The sequence below is a fragment of the Oryx dammah genome, unplaced genomic scaffold, assembly GCF_014754425.2.
Source record: "Oryx dammah isolate SB20612 unplaced genomic scaffold, SCBI_Odam_1.1 HiC_scaffold_25, whole genome shotgun sequence".
Classification (NCBI taxonomy): Eukaryota; Metazoa; Chordata; class Mammalia; order Artiodactyla; family Bovidae; genus Oryx; species Oryx dammah.
The window spans coordinates 19,093,963-19,121,812 of record NW_024070209.1 but is presented as its reverse complement, the minus strand read 5'-3'; the positions used below and the strand labels follow the sequence as shown (position 1 = coordinate 19,121,812).

General features: G+C 36.1%; 1 protein-coding gene across 1 annotated transcript in view; it reads left to right on the top strand.

The window, feature by feature from the left end:
* Positions 1–27,850, top strand: part of STRN (striatin) — a 105,527-nt gene that overhangs the window by 34,345 nt on the left and 43,332 nt on the right. Inside the window, exons 2-6 of the mRNA XM_040224631.1 lie at positions 3,088–3,191; positions 13,332–13,405; positions 21,220–21,298; positions 25,508–25,675; positions 27,703–27,838. Of these exons, the coding sequence (XP_040080565.1) occupies positions 3,088–3,191; positions 13,332–13,405; positions 21,220–21,298; positions 25,508–25,675; positions 27,703–27,838 (561 nt within the window). The remainder of the gene's footprint in view (positions 1–3,087; positions 3,192–13,331; positions 13,406–21,219; positions 21,299–25,507; positions 25,676–27,702; positions 27,839–27,850) is intronic.

Genomic DNA, 27,850 nt, shown 5'->3' with positions numbered 1-27,850 from the left:
ATTTGTGGTAAGAAATGGACATCCTTGTTTTGTTCCTGATGGTCATTACTTCTTAGGTTTCTCTATTACACTTGGTACTGGCTTTTGAATTTAATTGTTTGTGTCTTATCATATTAAGGAAGTTGGCATAGTGTTTCTTTCAAAAACAAAAAATCTGTTGACAGAAAAGTTGGAAGGGCAGTACAAATAAGTTTTTTTTCTGAACCATTTGAGGGCAAGGTGCCAGGCAACCTGATGACCTATTGCCATCCACCAAATACTTCAGTGTTTGTTTTCTGTAGACAAGTACTATCCTGTGTAACTACCACACATAGCCATCAAAATGTAGAAATTAACATTGATGTATTACTACCATTTGATTCTCAGATCCCATTCATATTTTGCCAGTTTTCCCAATAATGTCCTTTTATAGCCAAATCTAGAACAGAATCATGTATTACATTTGGTTTTCAGGTCTTTTAATCTCCTTTAATCTGAAACAGTTTTTCTTTGACTTTTATGACCTGACGCTTTTGAAGATTATAAGAATGTTAACATAAAATGCCCCTCAACTTGAGTTTGCTTGATGTTTCCGTTTGATTGATTTCAGGTTTTGCATCTGTGGCAGAAATGTCACAGAGATATTCTTTGATCACTAAGAACTATCACAGATATTTCTATTATTCTTGTTTGTTTTGCCTTTTCCAGGTACCTCCATCTTCTTTGTAATCTTTCTTTTCAATAATTCTGAGTCTTTTAGTATTAAATATTTAATTAGTCCAGTATGTGAATTGATAGGAGAATGGGGAAGCAAGTGTCCTGGAAATATAAGAAGTAGTTGGTGGGTTGGGGAATGAGTCACAGTAAAGATTTTGAGTATTAGAGGCTGCAGTGTCAGAATCACCCAGGACAGAAATACAGAATGGTGGCAGAAATACAGAACTAGTCAAATGGGATAGAAAGGAAGAAATTGGTAATTTAAAAAAATTATTTTGGTTATTTGATTATACTGGTTAAATTATTATTTTTTTTTTATTAAAGCCACTTTGAAGACTGTCTTCTAGGCCAAAGCACTGTTTGACCAAATAAGTTGGACTGTCATATCCTTTTGAAGGACATTCATTTTTGCCACTTTAATGCATGTGTTATTACTCTGCTTATATAAAATAATCTCATTGTAGAACAAATAATTTCAAAAAGTTTTGTGATTGTTTAGTATAGATATTTGATACATTTTCCTCTTTGTATACAATTGAATCATCTTTAGCCTATTTTTACATATTTCAATAAGATAAAAATAATCCTTCTAGTAACTGCAATGTAAATTTTAAGAGTTTGTTCAAATGACAACAAAACCATGACAGTACCTACATTCTCAAGGTTATAAGAAGCTCAGTGAGTTGGATTTTATGTTTATTATGGTACTGAAAAAAGAGAAATGGGTGTCGTTTAAACTAAGAAGTTTGATGGTCATTCACCAAACCTTTAGTTGGATCATCCACAATTTCTTAGGGATATTATAAGGTCCATCATTAAATGTAATTTCTTGCTTACTTAAATGGAAAGCACTGTGGATATATAAATAACATTATCTGAGTTAATATAATAGAAATGAGAGGGGAAAGAATGTGAGAATAGTGAAACTGATAGCTGTCTTTGAGGGCCTTTAAGTAGATAGATCTCCTGCCACACTCCTAGTGGTGTTATGAGTTACCTTAACAGGTTAGTATTTGCAACATAGTTTTTAATTCCTTAAGTAGAAGGTATTATTTCAGTTCTAAATGTATTTTTTAGTTATTCTGAACTACTGTTCTTTCCTATCCCCTTTTGTCTGACTGAAGATGAGAGTATTACAATTTATTTGTGTTAAAATGTAGGATTTTGTTTTGTTTTTTTCTTTCTTTCTTTAGTGATACTTGGGAGGGGCCAGGAAACTATGGAGGGCCACTGGCTCTGATTTTCCTTTTCCCACCTTTCACTTTCTTTACCCCTGCATATCGAATCTAAATGGGGTGGGGTTAAAGGTGGGGATTGAGAAAATGCAGTTATTCCTTATTTGTAGATGTCCAGGATAAAGTCTCTGGAGACAAGGAATCCATCATAAAATTTAAGTAGATGGTGAAGCTCTGAGAACTCTTACTTTATAAGGCTTATCATAAGAACTCATGATTTTGCTTTACCCACTTTCCTCATCTTCACTCTGAAAATAAATTGTGTAAGTTTCAGGTGTACAGCATTATAGTTCAATATCTGTAAATGCTGCAAAATGATCACTGCCACGAGTCCAATTACCATCCATCACCATACAGTTGACCCGTTATACTCATGTTGCCTGTCCCCCAACCCTTTTTGCCTCTGGTAACCACAGATCTCTTCTTTGTATTTATGTATTTGTTTTTGTTTTGTTTGTTCATCTTTATTTTTTGTAAGATTCCACATGTGAGTGAAATCATACAGCTTTTGTCTTTCTCTATCTGACTTACTTTGCTTAGCATAATATCCTTGCGGTTCATCTATATTATTGCAAATGACAGGATTTTATTTTTTTATGGCTGAGTAGGATTCAGTTGTGTGTGTTATACATACATATATATACGTTCGAATACATATCTTCAGTAGCCATCTGTCAATGGACACTTAGTTTCCATATGTTGGCTATTTGTTATAAATAATGCTGCAGTGAACATGGGGATGCTTATTAGTGTTTTGAATTAGTGTTTTTATTTTCTTCTGATAGATACCTAAAAGCAGAATAGTACGACTTGTGGTAGTTCTCCGTCTTCATTTTTTATAAAGGAGAACACCCCTCAGTGCCTTAGAAGACAAACTCTTGAGCAGACTGTACTGTATTTTGCATATGTCTGCACTTGTGTTGGTGGTCTTAACATCTGTAGTCTGAAGTAAAATGCATATAGATGTCCTTTAAAGAAAAAAAGTTAATTAAGCATTCCACCCCTTGCAATCAGTGCCTTTCTGTTTACTTTGTGACAGATATGTAAAAAGAAATGTTTTTATATTTAATTTTTTTATCTTCCAAAGGTTCTTCAACTGAGTTTTTAAAAGTTTATTTCATCTAAACTGCATTTTGTCTTTCTTTTCCTTACTCAGGCCCAGATTGCCTTTCTTCAGGGGGAAAGGAAAGGTCAAGAAAACTTGAAGAAGGATCTTGTGAGACGAATCAAAATGCTGGAATATGCTCTTAAACAGGAAAGGTAATTCAGTAAAATGGAAGGTAGTGTTCTCTTACTGGAATAATTTTTCTGTTACTCCTAAAACAGGTTCAAATTTTAATGTGTTCTGTTTGAATTTAGGAACTAGTATTTGAAATAAACATTTAAAAATGGTTGCTATATGTTAATTTGGTAATGAATGTTTAGTAATAATGACCAAAAACTGATGTATATGGTTTTAAAATTTTTAACAACTTTTCTCCCTACTTTGTCCTTTCTGAAGAAATGTGTATACTTCCTGAACTGTCAATATCCATTTCTTTATAGAATTAAAGTAGTTTTTGAATTGTAAAGGAAATTTCTGTAATACTTAATCCCTTTTCCTATCATCTGGTATTATTCAGTTTGATGTATTTTCCATGGAAAAGACCTGCTCTGGCAGACTATGTTGAGAATCTTTCTTTTGGATATTTTTAGCCTTTGCTATCACCTATTCATATCTCTCCAGAAGTGAATCTTACCTTTCTGTTCTGCTAAGTGTCTAAAATACTCAAGAACTAAACTTGGCTTGCAAGTAAAGGACAATAGGTCATGGATGAGAATTTTGGAAGTTTTCATATGAATTAAGTATTTGCTTTAGCAGATGGTCTTTAGAATTTTTGTCAGCAGCATGAGACAGTTCTTTGTTTTAGATTATTGAGTACTTGAAAGGTGATATCAAAATTCTGTATTTTGCTTTCTTTGTGATCACGTGGCCTTTTCATTTTTTTTTGAAATTGATGAATGGCTTGTTTGAAAAACTACCATAAAATAACATTTAGCAGATGATATTTATGAATATCAAGAGATACAGAGCTTTATTAGTTGTGTTTACCTTCATGTGGGATTTTAAATGGCACAAGAGACTGAAAACAGATTGACCTCTTGGTGAAAAATTAGTGGTTCTTTTCATTCCTTGAGAGGTTGATTGAAAGCTGTTTTGGGAAAGTGTGGGGAGAACACTTTTAATAGTGTGTAATTTGGGAATATCTGAGATTTTAAGCAATCTAAATGATAGGCATAATCAAAGAGAGCATAAGAAGAGTAATAATAACTATTTATTAACTACTATGTATTAGACCTTGAGACTGAAAAACTGAATAACTTAGAGTTGCAGAGTTACAGTAGAGCTATGATTAGGATCCCTCTGGTTTGTCTGCTTCTGAAGCCTGTACTCTACCAGTACATTATACTATCTTATAAGTCAGAAAAATTAAAATATACAAATACTAAACTAACCAAGGACACGGCTATGGTGTGTGCGTGTGTGTGTGTTTCCCTTCTCAATAACATATTCATTAATCTCTCCATCCAATTTAAGTACTGTGCTGGAATTGGGAACAAGCAAGTCACAGTTCTTGTCCTTCACAGCTTAGAGTAGCAGAAAGCAGAGTCATAAATCACAAAAGTGCAGTGTAGTGAGAGAGATGCTATGGGAAGAAAGCAGCACAGGGTACGGTGGTACCCAGGGTACAGAGAAGGGAGTGGTTATTTGGATCTGCAGCCTGTGGAAGTAGAAAGGAGGGTGTAATTAGGAGAGGTGAGACATGAACAGCATCATAAAAAATAAGCTGTTTGCTGAGGTTCAGGACGTGGAGATGGTATGTTTGACATGGGACAAAGCAGTACGGTATGTTTAGAAATTTGTGATTACTGTGTATGGAAGGTAGGAGCTGTAACAGTAGAGGTGGGCAAAAGCCCGATCATGAAGAACCTAACTAAGGAGTTCAAACTCTTGTCTTACATTGGAAGTTTTTAAAAAACATTTTATTTTAAAATAATCTCAAACTAATCGAAGTTGAACAAACTGTATACTCTTTACCCAGATTTCACTAGTTGACATTCTGCTGTATTTACTTGGATCATGTTCTCTCTGTATACTCATGGTCTTCCCCTTCCCCCGCCCCTCCCACAGAGTCATTTGCCTACTTCTTTGCAGACTAAATACTTAAGAGAGTATCTTCTTTGCCCCTGAATACTTAAGAGAATATCTTCTAAGAACAAGGACTTTCCCTTAAATAACTACAGTTCATTATTAAGGAAATTTAATGTTAACGTAGTTCTGTTATGTAATATAGCCCATATTCATATGTTCCAATGATGATCTTACTACACTTGATCTTAGTCAGAAAGCCCAGAAGCGATCCAGTGATGATCTTTATAGCATTTTTTCCTACCAAATGTGCCGGTAATAATCTTTGTAGTATTTTTTTTTTCCTGGTCCAGGGTCTAGTCTAGGAATATATATTACATTTATTTGTTGTACAGTTGAAAGGTTTAAGCATAGAATAGTGTTAAAAAGATTTTAGAAAGTCACTCTGACCTTACTTTGGGGGATGAACTGAAAAGATCTGTTAATAGAGGCCAGAAAATTGTAATAGTTTAGGATGAGAAATGATATATTAACTGCTGGAATAGAGGAGTCATCAACTATGGAACATTTTAGTTTTTACTTCTAATATTGTATTTTTTGGCTGTACTGTGTGGTTTGCAGAATCTTAGTTCCCTGATCAGGAGTCGAACCTGGGCCCCTGGCAGTAAAAGCCTAAATCCTAACCACTGAATCACCAAGGAATTCCCTATGAAACATTTTAACTAGAAAAAATCCATAAAATTTGGAGGTGACTTGGTATTGGGGATGAAGAAGAAAGATAATTCAAGAATGATTTCCAGGTTTCTGGCTTGAGAGAGAAGTTTGAAAATTATAAAGTGAGTTAGATGGGGGGGTCATGGTGGAGAGGTCTGACAGAGCATGGTCCACTGGAGAAGGGAATGGCAAGCCACTTCAGTATTCTTGCCTTGAGAACCCCATGAACAGTATGAAAAGGCAATATGACAGGTCACCAAAAGAGGAACTCCCCAGGTCATTAGGTGCCCAATATGCTACTGGAGATCAGAGGAGAAATAACTACAGAAAGAACGAAGGGATGGAGCCAAAGTTGTGGATGTGACTGGTGATAGAAGCAAGATCCGATGCTGTAAAGAGCAATATTGCATAGGAACCTGGAATGTCAGGTCCATGAATCAAGGCAAATTGGAAGTGGTCAAACAAGAGTTGGCAAGGGTGAACGTCAACATTCTAGAAATCAGTGGACTGGAATGGGTGAATTTAACTCAGATGACCATTATATCTACTACTGCGGGCAGGAATCCCTCAGAAGAAATGGAGTAGCCATCATGGTCAACAAAAGAGTCCGAAATGCAGTACTTGGATTCAGTCTCAAAAATGACAGAATGATCTCTGTTCGTCTCCAAGGTAAACCATTCAGTATCACAGTTATCCAAGTCTATGCGCCAACCAGTAATGCTGAAGAAGCTGAAGTTGAACTGTTTTATGAAGACCTACAAGACCTTTTAGAACTAACACCCCAAAAAGATGTCCTTTTCATTATAGGGGACTGGAATGCAAAAGTAGGAAGTCAAGAAACACCTGGAGTAACAGGCAAATTTGGTCTTGGAATGCGGAATGAAGCAGGGTAAAGACTAACTGAGTTTTGCCAAGAAAATGCACTGGTCATAGCAAACACCCTCTTCCAACAACACAAGAGAAGACTCTACATATGGACATCACCAGATGGTCAACATCGAAATCAGATTGATTATATTCTCTGCAGCCAAAGATGGAGAAGCTCTATACAGTCAACAAAAACAAGACCAGGAGCTGACTGTGGCTCAGATCATGAACTCCTTATTACCAAATTCAGTCTTAAATTGAAGAAAGTGGGGGAAACCGCTAGACCATTCAGGTATAACCTAAATCAAATCCCTTATGACTATACAGTGGAAGTGAGAAATAGATTTAAGGGCCTAGATCTGATAGATAGATCTGATGAACTATGGACAGAGGTTCGTGACATTGTGCAGGAGACAGGGATCAAGACCATCCCCATGGAAAAGAAATGCAAAAAAGCAAAATGGCTGTCTGGGGAGGCCTTACAAATAGCTGTGAAGAGAAGAGAGGCGAAAACAAAGGAGAAAAGGGAAGATATAGGCATCTAAATGCAGAGTTCCAAAGAATAGCAAGAAGAGATAAGAAAGCCTTCTTCAGCGATCAATGCAAAGAAATAGAGGAAAAGAACAGAATGGGAAAGACTAGAGATCTCTTCAAGAAAATTGGAGATACCAAGGGAACACTTCATGCAAAGATGGGCTCGATAAAGGACAGAAATGGTATGGACCTAACAGAAGCAGAAGATATTAAGAAGACGTGGCAAGAATACACAGAAGAACTGTACAAAAAAGATCTTCATGACTCAGATAGTCATGATGATGTGATCTCTAATCTAGAACCAGACATCTTGGAATGTGAAGTCAAGTGGGCCTTAGAAAGCATCGCTACAAACAAAGCTAGTGCAGGTGATGGAATTCCAATTGAACTGTTTCAAATCCTGAAAGATGATGATGCTGTGAAAGTGCTGCACTCAATATGCCAGCACATTTGGAAAACTCAGCAGTGGCCACAGGACTGGAAAAGGTCAGTTTTCATTCCAGTTCCAAAGAAAGGCAATGCCAAAGAATGCTCAAACTACTGCACAATTGCACTCATCTCACATGCTAGTAAAGTAATGCTCAAACTTCTCCAAGCCAGGCTTCAGCAATACGTGAACCATGAGCTCCCTGACGTTCAAGCTGGTTTTAGAAAAGGCAGAGAAACCAGAGATCAAATTGCCAACATCCGCTGGATCATGGAAGAAGCAAGAGAGTTCCAGAGAAACATCTATTTCTGCTTTATTGACTATGCGAAAGCCTTTGACTGTGTGGATCACAATAAACTGTGGAAAATTCTGAAAGAGATGGGAATACCAGACCACCTAACCTGCCCCTTGAGAAGTCTGTATGCAGGTCAGGAAGCAACAGTTAGAACTGGATGTGGAACAACAGACTGGTTCCAAATAGGAGAAGGAGTACATCAAGGCTGTATATTGTCACCCTGCTTATTTAACTTCTATGCAGAGTACATCATGAGAAATGCTGGACTGGAAGAAACACAAGCTGGAATCAAGATTGCCGGGAGAAATATCAATAACCTCAGATATGCAGATGACACCACCCTTATGGCAGAAAGTGAAGAGGAGCTAAAAAGCCTCTTGATGAAAGCGAAAGAGGAGAGTGAAAGAGTTGGCTTAAAGCTCAACATCCAGAAAATGAAGATCATGGCATCTGGTCCCATCACTTCATGGGAAATAGATGGGGAAACAGTGGAAACAGTGTCAGACTTTACTTTTTTGGGTTCCAGAATCACTGCAGATGGTGACTGCAGCCATGAAATTAAAAGACGCTCATTCCTTGGAAGAAAAGTTATGACCAACCTAGATAGCATATTCAAAAGCAGAGACATTACTTTGCTGACTAAGGTCTGTCTAGTCAAGGCTATGTTTTTTCCAGTGGTCATGTATGGATGTGAGAGTTGGACTGTGAAGAAGGCTGAGCGCCGAAGAATTGATGCTTTTGAACTGTGGTGTTGGAGAAGACTCTTGAGAGTCCCTTGGACTGCAAGGAGATCCAACTAGTCCGTTCTGAAGGAGATCAGCCCTGGGATTTCTTTGGAGGGAATGATGCTAAAGCTGAAACTCCAGTACTTTGGCCACCTCATGAGAAGAGTTGACTCATTGGGAAAGACTCTGATGCTGGGAGGGATTGGGGGCAGGAGGAGAAGGGGACGACAGAGGATGAGATGGCTGGATGGCATCACTGACTCAATGGACGTGAGTCTGAGTGAACTCCGGGAGATGGTGATGACAGGGAAGCCTGGCGTGCTGCAATTCATGGGGTCGCAAAGAGTCGGACACAACTGAGCAACTGAACTGTACTGAAAGCAGATATAGAGGAGGGTTCATGAATAGAGATGTGTACTTGGGAATCATCAATATTTTGGGTAAAATTATAAGAACTTTGAAACGAACAAAACTAGCATGGAACAGGAAGTAGCAGGAGGCAGTTGCAGGAGTGGTTTGAGGAGAAGACAGAGAAAGAAGCACCAACCAAAGAGTAGTGGGGAAGGAAGGAGAACGCAGTGAATGGGGAGCAAGCTAGAGAAGGTGGGAGTTTGACAATTGCAGATGCCAAACAAATCACAAGTTGTATACTGAAAATAGGTCTGGACTTGCCAGTTAGGTGCTTGTTGGTATCCTTGCCAGAACAGCTTTAGTGAGGTAGCAGGAACATAAACCAGAACACAGGGGATTGAGAGGTGAGAAGGATGGATAGAGTGAAGACAGATAGAGTTGTTTATTTTTTCAAGTAGTTTGACTTTGGAGAAGAGAAGATAAACAGCTGCTGGCTGAGTCTAGGGAAGATTGTTCTGTGTTTTTTTTTTTTTTTTTTTTAATTTAAAGGGATTCTCCTGGAAAAGTATCCCTGATTTCATATCTTTTGAAGTTCATGGAACTTCATGAACTTCATGCCATTACATCGAGAACAATGTCCTAATGTATGGCACCACTGAAGTGTGTAATAAATTAAGGAATTAAAAAAATTCTTTGTGAATTAGTGCTCTTAAACATTTAAGTTCTCTTCACTGTGAAATTATTTTTATAATACCCAGTAATTTAAAAAAAATTAGAGCTATAAAGCATTTCAATTCTTTTCATTTTGAAATTATTTTTTCTAATGCCTTAAGCCTTTTTTTTTTTTAACTGCAGAAAATTTGAAACACAGACATACAGAGACTAATATCTTTTATATATACCTCCAAGCCTCAACAGTTAACATTTTTGTCGGTCTTGCCTTATCTCAATCTATTTTAGAGCAAATTCTAGGCATCTTGTCATTTAACCTGTAAAAACCCAACTAAGGATCATGGTTTTGAGTTGCTGGTTATAGATTTTCTAACTAGTCCCACTTAAAAAGGTCCACAGTTAAGTAAAACTGAATCTTGAACATTACAGAAGGATTACTCACCTAGTGTGGGTTATCAAAGCATTCCTTAAAGGGTGATAAAATTTACAAAATGAAAAAATTACATATAATTTTCCAAGAACACACGAGGTATAACCTCAGGTTTCTTCAGGAAGTTCTATACTGAAGAATCTCAAGCACTATGTAAAATATAATTCTGAAACATTTCTTCCATTTGCATCTCTTGTGTCTGCTCCAGTGTAAAAACCCAGCTATCATCCTTGCTTCTAATACATTTTCTCATTCTAATCTTTATTTTCCACATCCATGGGATTCATTTTCTAAATCACAAATGTTATATCCTTGCTTAAAAATATCTAGCTAATTTCAGAATTCTTAGTAAAACCTTTTACGTCCAGGCCTCTTTCTAGTCTTGTACATACACACACAAACACACACACACACTGTGGTTTTCCACACCCCCACCCTCTACTCTTAAGATGTTTCTTCTGACCAAAATACATTCTTCATCAATCCATTTGTCTGATTGTAAAACTGATTGCAGGTTTTGAGGTTTCTTTTTGGTAGCTGTCCTTGACTACTCTCAGGACCTTTGACAGAATTAGATAATCCCTTATCTGAATTTGTGTAACATTTGATATAACTCATAGTTCTTATCCACAGTGTTATTTATTTACATTTCTGTCTCTTCTTCATCTCCTTTCCTCTTCCCTTAAGCAACTATAAGCTGCACATTATTCCCAGCAGCCAGTAAGTGCAGTATCTGTCATAATAATTTAATAACAGTTTGTTGGATTTAATCAAATTATTTTTAAGTGTCAGTGTTAAAGTGTGGTTGGAATGCTGTGTTATATTCCAAGCATATCATATGTAATAATTGACTTTGAAACAAAACCGTAATGGGATGTCATTAATATCTTTAATATATTATAATTATATGATTTTCATGCAGTTTTATCCAGTTAAGGGCAGTTGGGAGGGGTAGCTATGTATCAAATGTAGAGTTCTTAGGCATGAGATTTACTGTTTAACATGGAGTCAGATATATATAGAAAAAGATTAGAGAACAAGAAAATTGTTAACAGTGAGATGAAGGGTTAAAACAATGGGAAATAATATAAGTGGAAAGGTATTTTAGCATATTGACTTAGAAAGAAATGTTACTAAGTTGAGTTCTGTGAGTAAATTGTTTTTCAGTGAATTTAACAATTCAGTAAGGAGACCCTGATTTATGGGAACGCAGCTTGTAGCAAACACAGCAGTTCTTTATTTTGTCTTTATCTAATTTTTTTTGAAATGTTATTCATAGTGTTTTGTTACATACATTGTATAGAATATTTTCTATTCCCTTCTCTGTAAGCTCTGTTGTAGTTTTTCCCAAGACCACTAGGATGCACTATAGTGCAGCATTTTGGGTTTGAAATTGTTTTTCATCTATCTATGTGTATATAAATATATACATATAGAAAACAAAAATATGTAAGTTAACTCCATGAAACTTCATTACTGCTTTTATTCTGTTTTCAGGCCAATTACTTTTAATTGCTGTTTTGACTTATAGGAGGTATTGTTACTTCATCTTATGGTAGATGAAGTCCATTTCTGAAAAATCTGAAGATTGACCATTACATTTAAAAACCATAACACACACATATAAAACACACAGAAATGTACACACACACATACACACAGTATTTTGTGCCCTTTTTTTTTTTTTTTTACTTAAGTCTAAAGCTCAATCCCATACTTGCACACAAAAATGTTCTTTTTTCTTTTTAGTGGGTATATATTATCACAAAACTTTTCATATGTATGCAAAATATATAAAGATTAATATAAAAAATACTAATTACCCACCACCTACCTTAAGAAATAGAACATCAGTTTTCTGTAATTTTCAGAGATTTTCTTAACATTCCCCTCTGTATAAAGTTTTAGTTTTTTTTCTGCTATGACTGAAAAATAATTAATTCACAATAGGATGAAGAATTCCAATATTTTACACATTTGAGCAAATGATTTTCATTTTATTTATCCTTTTCTTGAAATATAAAAATTTTAAAGTAAGTGCTCAGTTAGTCTTTTATAAAGAAAAAAATAACTTACAAATTTGGCTCTTTAGTTGCCCTTACGTGCATGAGTGCATGCTAACTCTGTTCCATTGTGTGTGCTAAGTCTCTTCCAACTCTCTGTGACCTTATGGACTGTAGCCCACCAGTCTCCTCTATGCATAGGATTCTCCAGGCAAGGCTGCTAAAAATGAGTTGTCATGCCCTTCTTCAGGGGGTCTTCTTGGCCCAGGGATCAAACCCAAGTCTGTTACATCTCCTGCATTGGCAGGCAGGTTCTTTACTATTAGCAACACATGGGAAGCCCTTATTCCTGCTTTATTATTGGGTTTTTCAAATTATTGTTGTTGTTGCTTTTATCCCAGTCTTATTATATTGAATATTATAATAGCTTTGGGGGAAGCAAGCAAGTAAAAATATACAACCTTAAATATGGTTCATTTTTAGTTTACCTTTTAATTTTGTACCTTACTTGGATTATTTTTCTCTTAGATGGTTCAATCTGAGATGGTTAAATCAGATGAGTCAGAGATGATAACATCTAGTTAACTTTTAAAAGAAAACATTCCTGTTCACAGTTCTTCCTGACTTCATCTTAAAAAGGAAAAGATACCTTTACTGTTAAAAAGTATGTTTATTTCTTCTAGAATGTCTTGTTCAACACTGATAATTCGAGCTGATTCCTCCTCTTTTGGATTATACACTCTAATGCGTACTTGGCAAAGCATAATTGCCTGACAATGCAGAGTATTATGGGTGACCTTTTTTTCTTAAAGGAAAAAAAAGCTCAATTTCGAGAAAAGTTAGTCTTTTTCAAGTTTATTCCACAATCCAAACTTATCTATTGCTTTTGATAGAGTTTATTCCACAATCCAAACTTATCTATTGCTTTTGATGGAATTGTACTCTGGCAGTCCTCAAGAAAATCTGAATACTGCAGAAACTAGAATGTTACGTGCTTCATTCATAATTATAGAAACAAGATTTATCATTCTCAGTGTTATTACTTTTTTGTTGTAACAGAGAGAGCTTGATGGTATAACAGCAAAATGATAATGGGAAACACTTTTATATTAAGACTTTGATACTGTGGAAGGCTTTGAACAGTTAAAAGTTAGTCAGGACTAGTGCATACTGATGACTACTCCTATTACATATCTTAAGGTTCATTTAACTGTGTTTTAAGATGGTTTGTATTTTCTTATTTCTTTGTTAGAGCCAAATACCACAAGTTGAAATATGGGACAGAATTGAATCAGGGAGATATGAAGCCTCCAAGCTATGATTCTGGTAAGCTAATTTTAAAGGAAGTTTAAGTAATTAAAAAGAAATTAATATCCAGTATTTTGTAGCAACAGTATTTATAACTGCAAGTTAATTTCTGATTATTTGCATATTAGTTATTTTTTCTGACCTGCTTATCTTTGGGCAGTAATCGCTCAGTGTCATTTAGATCATTTTCCACCACCTTCCTTCCTTTCCCCTCATCCCCTTCCTTGCAGTTCCCCATGTTCTGCTTATGTTCTGCACTTACTGGAAGGATTAGAATTCATGGGGTAACATGCACCAACATAACTGTGTCTTATTGGGTCCCCACAATTTTAATGGGAACTTTGAGATGTGTAATACAAAGTACATCATGCCCTTGAAATCCTGAGAGAAAGAGTATAAGCCGTGGAGGTAAGAGATTTCTTCTTTCAGTACAAGAGAATTACTCATCCTTTAAGTCTAATCCCTCAGTTTCAGGTGCAAAATTGTTTTGGACTTGTTATCCACGGGACGTTCTGTAACCAGGACAGTGTTTTTAACAGCTGAAGCATTTGTTATCTTTTTGTGTTATTTCTTCCTTTTTCTTTCTCCTGTCTTCCTCATCATCCCATCGAACAACACAACAGTAGTACTTGTAAAGATATTAAGGAATATAATTGACTAATATATTAGTAGGTGTTATGGAAAAGTAAGAAAAATTGTTGAAAAGCCATCACCACGTTTCAGATGAGTATGTTTTTGACATGATGTCAGCTTAAATTCCTGGATCAAACGTCTGATATAACTATCACATGCTGGGCTTTATATACAATAACTTTAATTCTTAATGTAATTATTCAATAAAAGTAATATTATTTTAATTTTACTTGTATGAAATTTAAACTCAGAGAAGTGGAGAAATTTCCCCAGGGGTTACACAGCTATTAATGGGAATATGGATCTGAATGGGAATATGATCTTCTGACGCCAAAACTCAAATCCTCCCCATTTGACCACACCATTTCTATGTTTGACAGTGTCTGAAAGAACAGAATAATTCCTAATACACTGCCAATTTTGTAGTTCACTTTAATGTAGTAATGTTATTAACATGTTCCCACAGCTGAATGTTGAATCCTTGAGATTTAGAGCAATACCAATTGATCACTGACATTTTTTTGTTGTTTTTTGGTGATCAGATTTTCTCTTAGATCATGCCGTCAGCAGTAAGGAAAGATGGGTTCTGTTAAGTTCAGCCGCTCAGTCATGTCCGACTCTTTGCGATCCCATGGACTGCAGCACACCCAGGCTTCCTTATCCATCACCAACTCCCAGAGTTTACTCAAACTCATGTCCATTGAGTTGGTGATGCCATCCAACCATCTCATCCTCTGTTGTCCCCTTCTCCTCCTGCCTTCAATCTTTCCCAGCATCCGAGTCTTTTCCAGTGAGTCAGTTCTTCGCATCAGGTGGCCAAAGTATTGGAGTTTCAGCTTCAGCATCAGTCCTTTCAGTGAATATTCAGGACTGATTTCCTTTAGGATGGACTGGTTGGATCTCCTTGCAGTCCAAGGAACTCTCAAGAGTCTTCTCCAATAACAGTTCAAAGGCATCAGTTCTTTAGTGCTCAGCTTTCTTTATGGTCCAACTCTCATCCATACATGACTACTGGAAAGATGGGTTAGAGAGGAGAAAAACGGAGATGGGGAGACGGGTTAGAGGACTTTACAACCTCCTGGGCAAATGAGGAAGGTTACCTTGACAAATGTACCAACAATGGAGTTGAAGAGAAGTGGGTGTGTTCAGGAAATACTTAGGAAGTAAAATCTGCAGGATATTAGTTCTTGTTTAGATGGAGGGTTTTTTTAAAAAAGGGAGATGCAAAGATGACTCCCACACTTCTAGTATAAAAAAACTAGACCAAAACTGTGTTTGGTAGATGCTGGGTACACTTTTGGTTTTTTTGTTAGGCCATCAAATGAAAATAGCTGGTATACAGTTGGGCAGGTGAGTCTGGAGCTCCAGCCAAATATAGGGGTTTAATATGCGATTTCAGAGCATAAGCAGTACTGATGACACTCAACACCAATGGGATGGAAGAACTCAGCCAGGGATCTTACGCAGAGTAAAAAGAGGACCTAAATGGAGCCTTGAGGAATGGTGGCATTTAGAAAACTGGTAGAACAGTAGAAACTTGAAAAGGATACTGATGAGGATTATTTTACTAGGATGTGGAAAATCAGGAGAGTGGAAATCAAGAGAAGAGAGGATTTCCGGAAGGAAGGATCCTTCAGTATTACAGATTAATGCCTTGGGTTCTGAAGAGTGTCTCTGGGATTTAGTGACACACAGATCACTGGAAACTTTATTGTGAACAGCCTTGGGAGAGAGTTGAGGGCAGAAATGGAGACCATATATGGAAAGTAAAGACTAAGTGTGGTAAACTTTTAGGAAGCTGAGGTTGTGGAAGTGAAGGCGAGGTATAAGTAGAAATGGCTAAAGGGACCAATGGGGTCAGTGAAGAGACAGAGTGTGTGTTTGTTTGTATCTATGTTTGTGTGTGTGTGTGAGTGAGTGATACGTTTCTTAGAGGAGGAACTAATAAAAGGGAGAGAGAATAGTGATACTTAAAATATGAAAGTATCTGAAGAAATAATAGAAATTCTGATCATAGCTGGAGAATAGCAGGAGAAGCATGCAAGTCTCTTATTGTTACCAAGAGAGAATGTAGGAAATTAGGTGATGGGTCCATAGGTTTGGCTTTTGGTCTAGTGGTGGGTATTTAACATAATAGCTGTATGTATGAGACAGGATTACCTGCTAAAAATGCATCAGAGGTTTAAGAACAGTGGAGAAGGTGTAAAATAATAATGAACAGGAGGACAAACTTACTAAGAAATAATGGGATTGAGAAAAGCTAAGGATTAGATTGAGTTGTATAATCAGAGTTTATATAGAAGTGCTGCTCTGCCCAATTGGCAGCCTAGGTAAAAGATAATATAAGAATGAAAATAGTGAACAGCTGGATTCAGGGAGGGATAAAGGGACAAGAAAATTGGAGACATTATCAAATGAATGAATGAATTGATAGACCCTGAACTAAGACTGGCGAGGAAAGAAAGTGAAGACAGAAGGAAGCTAATGGATCAAAGCAAGTGGATAGGCTACAGTCTAGGGCAGATCAGCAAACTCTTTTGTAAAGGACCAAATAGTAATATGTAGGCCATTTGTTCCCTGTTGCAACTACTCAACTTGGCTGTTGTAACTTGAAGGCAGCCACAACACATAAATGAATTAAGTGTGGCAGGCTGGGTTTGAAAAGTGAAAGTGAAGTAGCTCAGTCGTGTCCAACTCTTTGGGACCCCATGGACTGTAGCCTACCATGCTCCTCTGTGGATGGGATTTTCCAGGCAAGAGTATTGGAGTGGGTTGCCATTTCCTTCTCCAGGGGATCTTCCAAACCCAGGGATCGAACCCTGGTTTCCCACACTGCAGACAGATGCCTTACCATCTGAGCCACCAGGGAAGCCCAAACAGTCTGGGTTTGATCTGCAGGCTAATGTTTGCTGACCCCTGATCTAAGGTCCCACCTAAAGTCAAAGTGCCTAGTGAATTGGAAGTATTGAGCCTGAAGGATATGCTCAGAGAGTGAGTTTGCATCAGTGACAGTTCTTCATAATGACAAGGTCTAAGGCATGACAGCTAAGAGAGGGTGATGGTTGTACAGAAGCTGGAGTGAACCACCCACATGAATATTAACTTCAGTCAAGATGATGTAAAAGTTTAGTTGCAGAGGAATGCACCTGACTTAAAGTATTACCAAGGGGTTTGTAAATTAAGTGATAAGGACAGTGACTAGGAGAAGGTATAGAAGGTGGAGTATCCAAATTAAAGAAGAGAACCAGGGATTTTTCCTTCCTCATTATTTTATCCATTTATTGTATTTTCCTAAAATTGACAATCCAGATGTTTTCTGAAATATTCTTCACAAAAAATTAGTTTCCTCTCTTTTTTTTTCTATTTTGTTCCACTTGCAAACCCTTAACGTTTCTATTTCATAACTTAACGTTTTGTTAAAATCTATTTATTTTTCATACGTCAGTTTCTTCTGCTTAGTATTAAAAGCCAGATACTTATTTAAAATAAAATGTCTTTATCCATAGTAACAAATTCTGCCTTCTAACTGAGATGTTCAGACCTTTCACTGGCTTCCCAGGTGGCTCAGTGTAAAGAAACCACTTGCCAATGCAGGAGATATGGGTTCAATCCCTGGGTTGACCCAGGTTGACCCTACATTATTATTTTCGTTTCAGCAATTCTCTTTCAAAGAAATTTAAATAATGTAAAAAACCTAGATATCCAGTGCTCATCTTTCCTTTGTGTGCATCCATATCTTCCGGTACCGTTTTCCTTCTGTCTTGAGGACTTTGACACGTGCTGCTGATAATGCCTTTTAGCTTTTGTGTGTCTGAAAGTCTTATGTTGTTGCTTGTATCGTTTCTGATGTGGTATCTTCTGTCATCCATACATTTCTCTGTGTATTTATTGTTGTTCAGTCCCTCGGTTGTGTCTGACTCTTTGCGACCCCATGGACTGCAGCACGCCAGGCTTCCCTGTCCTTCACCATCACCCAGAATTTGCTCAAACCCATGTCCATTGAGTTGGTGATGCCGTCCACCATCCATCCTCTGCTGCCCCCCTTTCCTCTGTATATGTGACCTTTTCCTATGTCTGCTTTTAAGATTTATCTCTTTCTCATTGGTTTTAAGCGATTTTATCATGATGTGCCTTGGTATAGTTACCTCCTCTCCTCTTCTTGGTGTTTCTTGTGCTTGGGATTTGTTGGGTTTCTTGGATCTATGGGTTTATAGTTTTCATGAAATTTGGAACTTCTCAGCCATTATATCTTCATTTTTCTTTTGGTTTCTCCTCCTTATGCTACGATCAGGAAACTCTCAGGGCAATAAACTGGAACAATCATAGGGCTCACCTGTTTGCTTCCTTTTTCTCAGAATTGCTATCCTTCATTGTCTGATGTTCAGTGTCTTAACCATCGTATGCTCTATTTTGTTTTATAGTTGCTTCAGGCAGGAGGGTAACTTGGGTCCTTGTTACTCCAACTTGACTGAAAATGTCAGTCAGATACTTTTAATATTACCCAGAAATTGAATTCCTACCCACTTTAAAATCCTCACTTTTATATAATGTCACTTTTTGAACTTGATAAGAACAAATCTGATAGTTGATGAATACTTCACTAACCATTGAGAGAACTAAATGTTTAGCCTTGATACGGAAGTGTCAGGAAAATAAGTCCACATGTGACCCAGTCAGGTTTTTTTTTAAAACAGAAAAAGGAAAATTCACTTCTGAGAAATTTATTGAAAATCAGTATTTCTGTCTTTATATTGAAACGAATTGCTCTATAGACAGCTATACCATTGATTATTTCTCTGCGTCAGTGGAAAATAGATTTGGTAATGTTGAGTAAAGAGCCTGTCTTATGTTTGTTTGGTTAAGGTCTTGATCACAGACATGGTCTTAGATCATTAATTCATACATTAATCTAATAAAAGAACTAAGGTAAGCAGTTTCCTCATATCCATTGCCAAGGAGATAAGGACTGTTCAAGCTCTGTAGGTCTTTGACACTTTTCATTCCTACTGAGTGTTGTGACTGGTTATATTATATACTGGTGATTATATATATAAGGTTTCATTTATTCCCTTGCAGTCATCTGGAGCCTAGTCATGATCCAGTGTGGAATGATATAATAAGGAGCAGTTCATAACCTTGCTGTTTTTGTCATAGAGCTGGGTTAACTGAGACAAGATAGTCCTTTCTTTTTTTCTTTAAAGTATATTAGTCTCAGGTATACAACATAGTGGTTTGATATTTTAATATATTGTAAAATGACCACTCGGATCAGATTTTATTGCAGTACAAGAATACAGTTTTTAAAAGAGGGTAAGGCTGCATTCTTATTTGATTTGGCTTTATTTTTTATTAAGGTATAAATTATTTACAGTAAAATACACCTTTCTAGCTACCAAAGTAGACAGAGGCAGTTGAGTGTATCTGAAGATGGTATAGAAAGGATTTAGGCATATTTTGATGGGAAATTAGATGATCTCCAGAGTTCTTTCACATCTGAAATTTTTGGTCTTTTGAAATGCCAATATAGATATTCTTACTTGGCAAGTACAGGCTACTCACTTGACCTAAGAAGTGGAAGAACATATTATGTTATATACACAGTTTCTGAATGTGTGGGTCAGTGCAAATGATGTATTATTTTTCCTTACTATTCAGACATTGTTTTTCTTTCCTTTTTTCTTTTTCAAGTAAATGCTCTTTGAAGTCATCCCAAAGTAATCTTCCTTTGTGAGTTAATCTCCACCCAATACCCCGCCTCCCCCACCCCTTTCCTGCTCTTTCTCTGGTGTGTCACAGAACTTGGTCTGGTTAGTTTAAGAGAATAATGAAAATGCAAGATCTAATTCTTATTTTAATTTACATGTTTCTCTAATTTCTTACCATTGTAATGATAGCATATGGAGAAAACTTGAGCTCTGGAGTCACACAGTCATGATTTCAACACTCACAGCTGTATTTCTAACTTAGAAACCTTACAATTAATCTGCAAAACATCTATCTCATCTTTAAAATGGGGATAGTAATAATACCTGTCTTTGGAGGTTGTAAAGATTAAAAGAATAGTGTATATGTTTTTAGCACAGCATCTGGAACACATTAAATGTTTTATATCAAATATCATAAAAGAAAATTTCCCAATCTCTCTTATAGCTCCACTTGAATAAAAATCTTATGAAGACCACAGTTTCTTATAGTTTGATCAAGGGCTAATGGAGGGTGTGAACTTTTTTTTATGTTTTTAAAGTTGAGCTGTCCTGTAGTTTGGAAATTCTTTAGTCCAGACTTATCAAGGAGAAGGCTCTTTTTATTTTATCTTCTTCTTGAAAGATTTGGCTTCTACCATATGATGAATTGTAAGCTCTATGGGACCTAGGAAGTTTCCATCTAAAGAATGTCTTAAGAAAAGAATGCTTGAGGTTTTCATTTAATAACTAGTGAAGGAAATAGGTTTGGTTTGGGAATATTTTTTATCTATCTGTTCTTTACCAGACAAGCTTTTTTTCCCCCTTCCTTCTAAACAGTTATTCCAGGGCATTTAGTTCTCATTCTGATGTGGTGCTTCATAATACTTTTATTTAATTCTTGTGTGACTTCATTTGTCCTAGAGGAAAATTCTCAGGTTACCTAAAAATTGGGGAAAAGGTCTTTATTTTTAGTTCTGAAACTCTCAGGGAAATCTAGTAGCAATAATGAATTTATTTTAGAGTTTCCTTATAGAAATTAAGGGGTTTCCCAGGTGGCACCAATGGTTAAAAAAAAAAAAAACCACACCCCACCTCCCAGTGCAGCAGACATAAGAGACACAGGTTCATCCCTGGGTTGGGAAGATCCCTAGAGGAGGGCATGGCAATTCACTCCAGTATTCTTGCCTGGAGAATCTCATGGGCAGAGGAGCCTGGCAGTCTGTGGTGCAGAGTCAGACATGACTGAAGCAACTTAGCACACATGCTCAAAGAAATTAAACTTAAAACTTAAATTGTCCTAAAACATACCTGGAAAATTGCATGGACAGAGGAGTCTGGCAGGCTACAGTTCATGGGATTGGAAAGAGTTGGGATGACTGAGCACAGCACGCACTCAAAACATACTTTACAGTGCAGTGTTCTTGATCTTATAAATTTTTATTGGATATTTCTAATGAATTGAGATGTCCTCTAATATATATTACATCAGTTTTTTTATGTTTTAATGTTTTCCAGATGAAGGTAATGAAACAGAGGTACAGCCACAACAAAACAGCCAGTTAATGTGGAAGCAAGGTCGGCAACTACTCAGACAGTAAGTATCTCGTGAAAGTATCTGCTATGAAAAAACTTCATTGAATTACTATTCCTTTTTCATATTCAAACACGTTTTCCCCTATGGAGGAATTTATTTTTAGTAATTATTAACTAGGATTATCAAGAATAGATTTGCTTTCCATAGCAAATAATCCATAGATTAGCTTTATCTATCCATAGATTAGCTTTATCAAAAAATACACTTTAGAGCTTCTAATTTATTATATGCTTAAATGTATAGTCTGAAGAATTCTGCACCCTTAAAGTTACTATTTTCTTTCCACTTTTTATACATGAATATACATATGCTTTAATATGAGTCTACTCATGATATCTTTATGTTTTTAAACTTTATTTTAAATAGATGGAAGAACTTACTGGATTTCCCAAATTTGTATATAATATGCTAACATATAGTCTCTCCTATAAAATGTGAATTTGAGAGTATAAAGAGGGACCAAAGCTGGGTTGAGATTCAGATGTCAAGCAGTGGGGCTAGACCTGCTCATCAGCTCAGTACCTAACCCTTGCATGTTACATTTGAAATTGGTATTTTGATTTGTATCTCAGTAAAATGAGATTTGCTACCTGGTTTATTCTTTTGGGTTTGCTTGTGAATAGTCTAAACCTGTTGTTTCCAAAGTGGATTGCATGCCAGTCATTTCTTTTGATAATGGGGAGAGGATATTAAAGTTTCTCCTTACCTCTATTTTTTTATCTCCTCATAGTTAGAAGAAAATGAGACTTCATTAGTATTTAATAAGTGGGCTTTCACTTTGGTCTTAATAGTGGTTTGTGTGTTTTCCTTTTATAAATAAATAAGTGTTCTTAAAGTGCTGATTTTGTTCTTGTTTTTTTTAATGACAGTGGTTATGATAGCAATCCAAGAAGTACTTTTAAAAGAGTCACCTGCCTCTCAGAGGTGACATTTTATTAGGTTCATGCAGGCCTAATTGTGGTCTCAGATCATGAATTTTAAATCATTATAACTAGACTCAAACATATCTTTATTAATAAAAATAGGAACCATTAAAATCAACACATTTTTACCAATGAAAAACAAGATTGTTTATTCTTGTAGCATAAAAATCCATGCCTCGAGATTTGATGAACTCTTGGAAAACATTTTCTGTCTCTTGCTGGTTGAGGAAGCATTTCCCCTGCAAAAAGTTGTTGAGTTGCTTGAAGAATTGGTAGTTGGTTGGCGAGAGGTCAGATGAATATGGCCAGTTGTCCTATAAAATCCACTTTTCATTGCATATCACAATCCGATCAAGCAATGGTTTGTTATTGTTTCATAGAATAAGAGATGATGACACTTCAAAATGACAATTTTTTTTTTCTTTTTCTGTTCTGAGGGCACCCATTTATCAAGCTTTTTCACCTTTCCAATTTGCTTCAAATGCCGAATGACCGTAGAATGGTTGATGCTGAGTTCTTTGGCAACTTCTCCTGTAGTTGTAAGAGGATCAGCTTTGATGGTTGGTCTCAGTTGGTTGTTGTTAACTTCTGATGGCCGGCCACTATGCTCCTCGTCTTCAAAGCTCTCCTCTCCTTTGCAGAACTTCTTGAACCACCATTGCACTGTACATTTGTTAGCAGTTTCCTGGGCCAAATGCATTGTTGATGTTGTGAGTTGTCTCTGCTGCTTTACAACCCATTTTGAACTTAAAAAAATTGCTTGAATTTGCTTTTTGTCTAACATCATTTCCATAGTCTAAAATACATATAAGCAGTAAGTACCAAGTCATTAAAGCAAAAAAACATAAGGTGTGAAATGCACATTAAAATGATGTATAACATAGCCACATTTATTTAAGAATGTATTCCTGTATCAAATGGCAAAGTTCAACAATGCAAAATCACAATTACTTTTGCACCAACCTAAATATTAGTGGAAAATTCTGAAAGAATGGGAATACCAGAACATCTGACCTGCCTGTTGAGAAACCTGTATGCAGGTCAGGAAGCAACAGTTAGAACTGGATGTGGAACAACAGTGGTTCCAAATAGGAAAAGGAGGACGTCAAGGCTGTACATTGTCACCCTGCTTATTTAACGTATATGCAGAGTACATCGTGAGAAACGCTGGGCTGGAAGAAGCACAAGCTGGAATCAAGATTGCTGGGAGAAATATCAATAACCTCAGATATGCAAATGACACCACCCTTATGGCAGAAAGTGAAGAGGAACTAAAAAGCCTCTTGATGAAAGTGAAAGAGGAGAGCGAAAAAGTTGGCTTAAAGCTCCACATTAAGAAAACGAAGATCATGGCATCTGGTTCCATCACTTCATGGGAAATAGATGGGGAAACAGTGGAAACAGTGTTAGACTTTATTTTCTTGGGCTCCAAAATCACTGCAGATGGTGATTGCAGCCATGAAATTAAAAGACGCTTACTCCTTGGAAGAAAAGTTATGACCAACCTAGACAGCATATTGAAAAGCAGAGACGTTGCTTTGCCAACAAAGGTCCGTCTAGTCAAGGCTATGGTTTTTCCAGTAGTCATGTATGGATGTGAGAGTTGGACTGTGAAGAAAGATGAGTGCCAAAGAATTGATGCTTTTGAACTGTGGTGTTGGAGAAAACTCTTGAGAGTCCCTTGGACTGCAAGGAGATTCAACCAGTCCATCCTAAAGGAGATCAGCCCTGGGATTTCTTTGGAAGGAATGATGCTAAAGCTGAAACTCCAGTACTTTGGCCACCTCATGCGAAGAGTTGACTCATTGGAAAAGACTCTGATGCTGGGAGGGATTGGGGGCAGGAGGAGAAGGGGACGACAGAGGATGAGTTGGCTGGATAGCATCACCGACTTGATGGACGTGAGTCTGAGTGAACTCCAGGAGTTCGTGATGGACAGGGAGGCCTGGCGTGCTGCAATTTATGGTGTCGCAAAGAGTCAGACACGACAGCGACTGAACTGAACTCAAATATTGATGAATAAGGAAGTAGCTATTTAGTAAAACCAGTTTATTTATGGAATGAGAGTTTCTGGAACAGTATTTGTAATGTGATTTTGTTCCTAAAGTGAGTTATGTATCAAATATTACTTGTTAAAAATAGAAAACATAATTCTTTTGTATTTGTTTGTAAGAATCAACTGATTACTAATTTTAATCAAAACCTTTCTATAGATACTGGGTAGGATTGAAAATGAATACCTTGACTTGATAGGATAACTTCCTCCATTTTGGTCACATTTCTTTTTGTGAGATATCTCTTTGAGCAATAATAACTCTTAACAGCAGATCTTAAAGTGATGTTAGACTGCTTATCTTTTTGATCTTTATCTTTCATTTCATAGACTTGATATGTACGTATAATTTAATGTCTGATATTCTCTGTTACATTTATCAATGACTTTATTATTAACATTTGCCTTTTTCATGTTCCTACCACTGCTACTTTTGATCGTTTTTGGTCATCTTTTGTTGTTAATAGATACTGAGCACCTTTTGTATGCCAGGCACTGCACTCTTTTTTTTAAGAGAAAGAAAGCTAAAGTTCAGAAGAATTAATGCTACACAGGAAAAAAGTGGAAGAAATGGGTTTTGAACCCATGTTTAACTCTCCATACAAAACCTATTCTTTCTTTTCTGTGCTGCTCCTTTCTGCAGCACACACACCCCTGTACACCCACTCATCCCACATCCTACAATTGAACTGTGGTTTATTTTTATTGCAGAGTTGTCTCAGGATAGGAGCTTCCCTTCTGTAGAAGTAACTTGTTTGGAATATCCCGTGGTTTTGTATGTCATGTAGGAAGCTATATATGCTAGAAACATTCTCTCTAGATCTCAGTTGATCCAGTGATACTGTAACATCAAAAGTGTAAAAACACTACTTGTTATTCTCATTACTATTATAAAATAGTAATTCAGTAGCATCTGAGAGTGAGCTTACTCCAGCCCTGCCTAGAAGAAAGAATGTGCTATTAGATATATTAAGGAATAGCTTCTTCTTAAGATAAATGAATGGTGTATTGTATAGTTCTTTGGTTTTTCTCAGTGACCATAGAGGCTGGTACTGCAAGAGACAGCTCCATCTGCAGCTGGAAGATTATTTATTAGCGAGTCTTACTAGCATAGTACTGTGCTCTCCAGTCTTATACAGACAGTAAATTTAAAGAAATGTTTTTATTTAGATATCCAGTAGTAGAGTACTGATTCCAATATGTCTGAATTGTAAAGATTCTCTTCACATGCAGGTATCTACAGGAGGTGGGTTACACAGATACTATTCTAGATGTGAAATCCAAACGAGTGCGAGCTTTGTTGGGCTTTTCAAGTGATGTCACTGACAGGGAAGATGACAAAAATCAGGACTCAGTTATAAATGGCACAGAAGCCGAAGTTAAAGAGACAGCAATGATTGGGTGAGTATTTTGTCTGGAAAGTGGCTTGGCTGTAGTTTTAGTTCTTACTAATATTTTTGGCTTATGGGTGACACGTGTAATACTTGCACTTCTAGGTACTACTGCAAAAATAATTTAATGATAAAGTTTAATAAAAAGTTTAAAATTTTATTTGGTAAAAGATATACACAGGGGTTAGAGTTATCATTTATGACTTTTAAGAATATTTTTATTTAAGGTATTTTTATTTGCTTGAAATTTATGGATTTAATATAAATTTTAATACATTGAAGCTCAGTCACCTCTTACTATTATAACTTCATAAGAGATCTTATTTGGAAATTCACTTCAAGTCTGTAAGAGTGAACTTGCATTCTTGGTGACCCAGAAATCATATAAATACTTAATTCTTTTGATGTAAACCTTTTCTTAGCCATTTTCATTTATCTAATAATGCTGTAACTCCTCTTCATTTTGAAAATTATCTATTTCAAGTGTGTATATATATATATATATATATATATATATATATATATATATATATTCTACTTGATAGAACAAGTGAAAAATTTAGTAGCAGGAACATTTCATTTTGCTTTTTGCATCAGAATCTTCTCAACCCAGGGATTAAACCCAGGTCTTTTGCATTGCAGGCAGATTCTTTACTGTCTGAGCCACCAGGGAAGCCCATATACCGTACAATTATATTGAATTCTGCTTAAAATGAAGGCGAACAGTTTAATAAGGAGATTCTTCTTTATTGAAAAAAAAATTGGCATAATTCTTAAATTAAAAAGTCAAAGATTCTTTGAAACTTAAATGTTACTTTATTTTAACTCATGTTTCGGCTGGCTGGAAAAATGGTTTTAGTTGAGCTCTGTACATTTTCTAGTAAGAACATAGTTTCTGTTATTTGGAGCATAAACTAAAATTATGGGGTTTAGGTAAAGGTTTAAACATATGTCTTGTAAACAAATGTCATTGGAGCATTCTTAAATGTGCTCAATAATAGTTAAGATTACATAACTTGTTTTCATAAATGTAAGATGTAGATTGTTTCTCTTAAAGACATAGATAGTGTGGGCATTAATCCTGGTTATATTTTCACCTATTGAATTAGTTTAAATTAGTATAAAGATGCTTAAGAAAGACCACTCTAGTGTTTTGGCCTTGACCTGTCTTTTGAAACTGATAAAGGCGTTATTCTGAATCTTACTTCTGTAGGGATGGAGAATAGGTTAGAAAAGAACAAAAACATAGGTCTCAGCAGATTTGAAATTTAAGATTTATCTGTTTTGAGAATTTTGTTCATAGTTCTGGCTAAACGCTTTTCAGGAAAATGTCTTGTTATCTAAAACATTTCCTAATGAACTGGAGAGCAGTCATTCTATTCTGGTCGTTAGGAAATTGATGAATTTCTTTAGAGAGAGCTAAATTAAAATCTCACATATTTGAAAAGTTAATCATTTCCAAAGATTAAGGGTTTATTCATCAATAGGAACGTTTTGTAGTAGTATATTAGTTTAACTAAAATACTGTTTTTAGTAAGCTTCATATACACATTTGCTTTTTTCAACTTTTTAGCTGTTTAGAAATATGAGATTGCATTGGAGAAAATTCTGTATTTACTAGTTATTTTCTTAGTTATGGAAGAGGAGGAGTTGAAGGAGAAAAAAGGATAGAGAAAAACAGAGGCAGAGATAATAAAAATATTTCAAAAAGAAATGCATTGGTTGGCTTAAGAATCAAAATATTACTAAATCAGAAGGAGGAGTTCTTTGTATTAGATTGCCATTAATCTAAGTAGTTCTAAGTAGTAGTTATGATAAAAAAGCACTTTTAAAAGAGTAACCAGTTTCTTCCTATATTGCTTTTCCAGTTAAAATCCATGGAAGTGTAATAGATAAGAATCAGTGCAGATCCTAGTGTGATTTGGGGGTGGGGGGTTATAATTCAATATAAACAGAAGTCAGTGCAGTATATCATGGATTAATTCTTATGCTGAGTTTAAAAAATTAACTGAGCAAGATGTATATGTTTTAAACCAGAAAATCCGAGTTAACAGATTCTGCCTCCGTGCTGGATAATTTTAAATTCCTTGAAAGTGCAGCTGCAGATTTCAGTGATGAAGATGAAGATGATGACATTGATGGAAGAGAGAAAAGCATCATTGATACTTCAACAGTGAGTTGAATA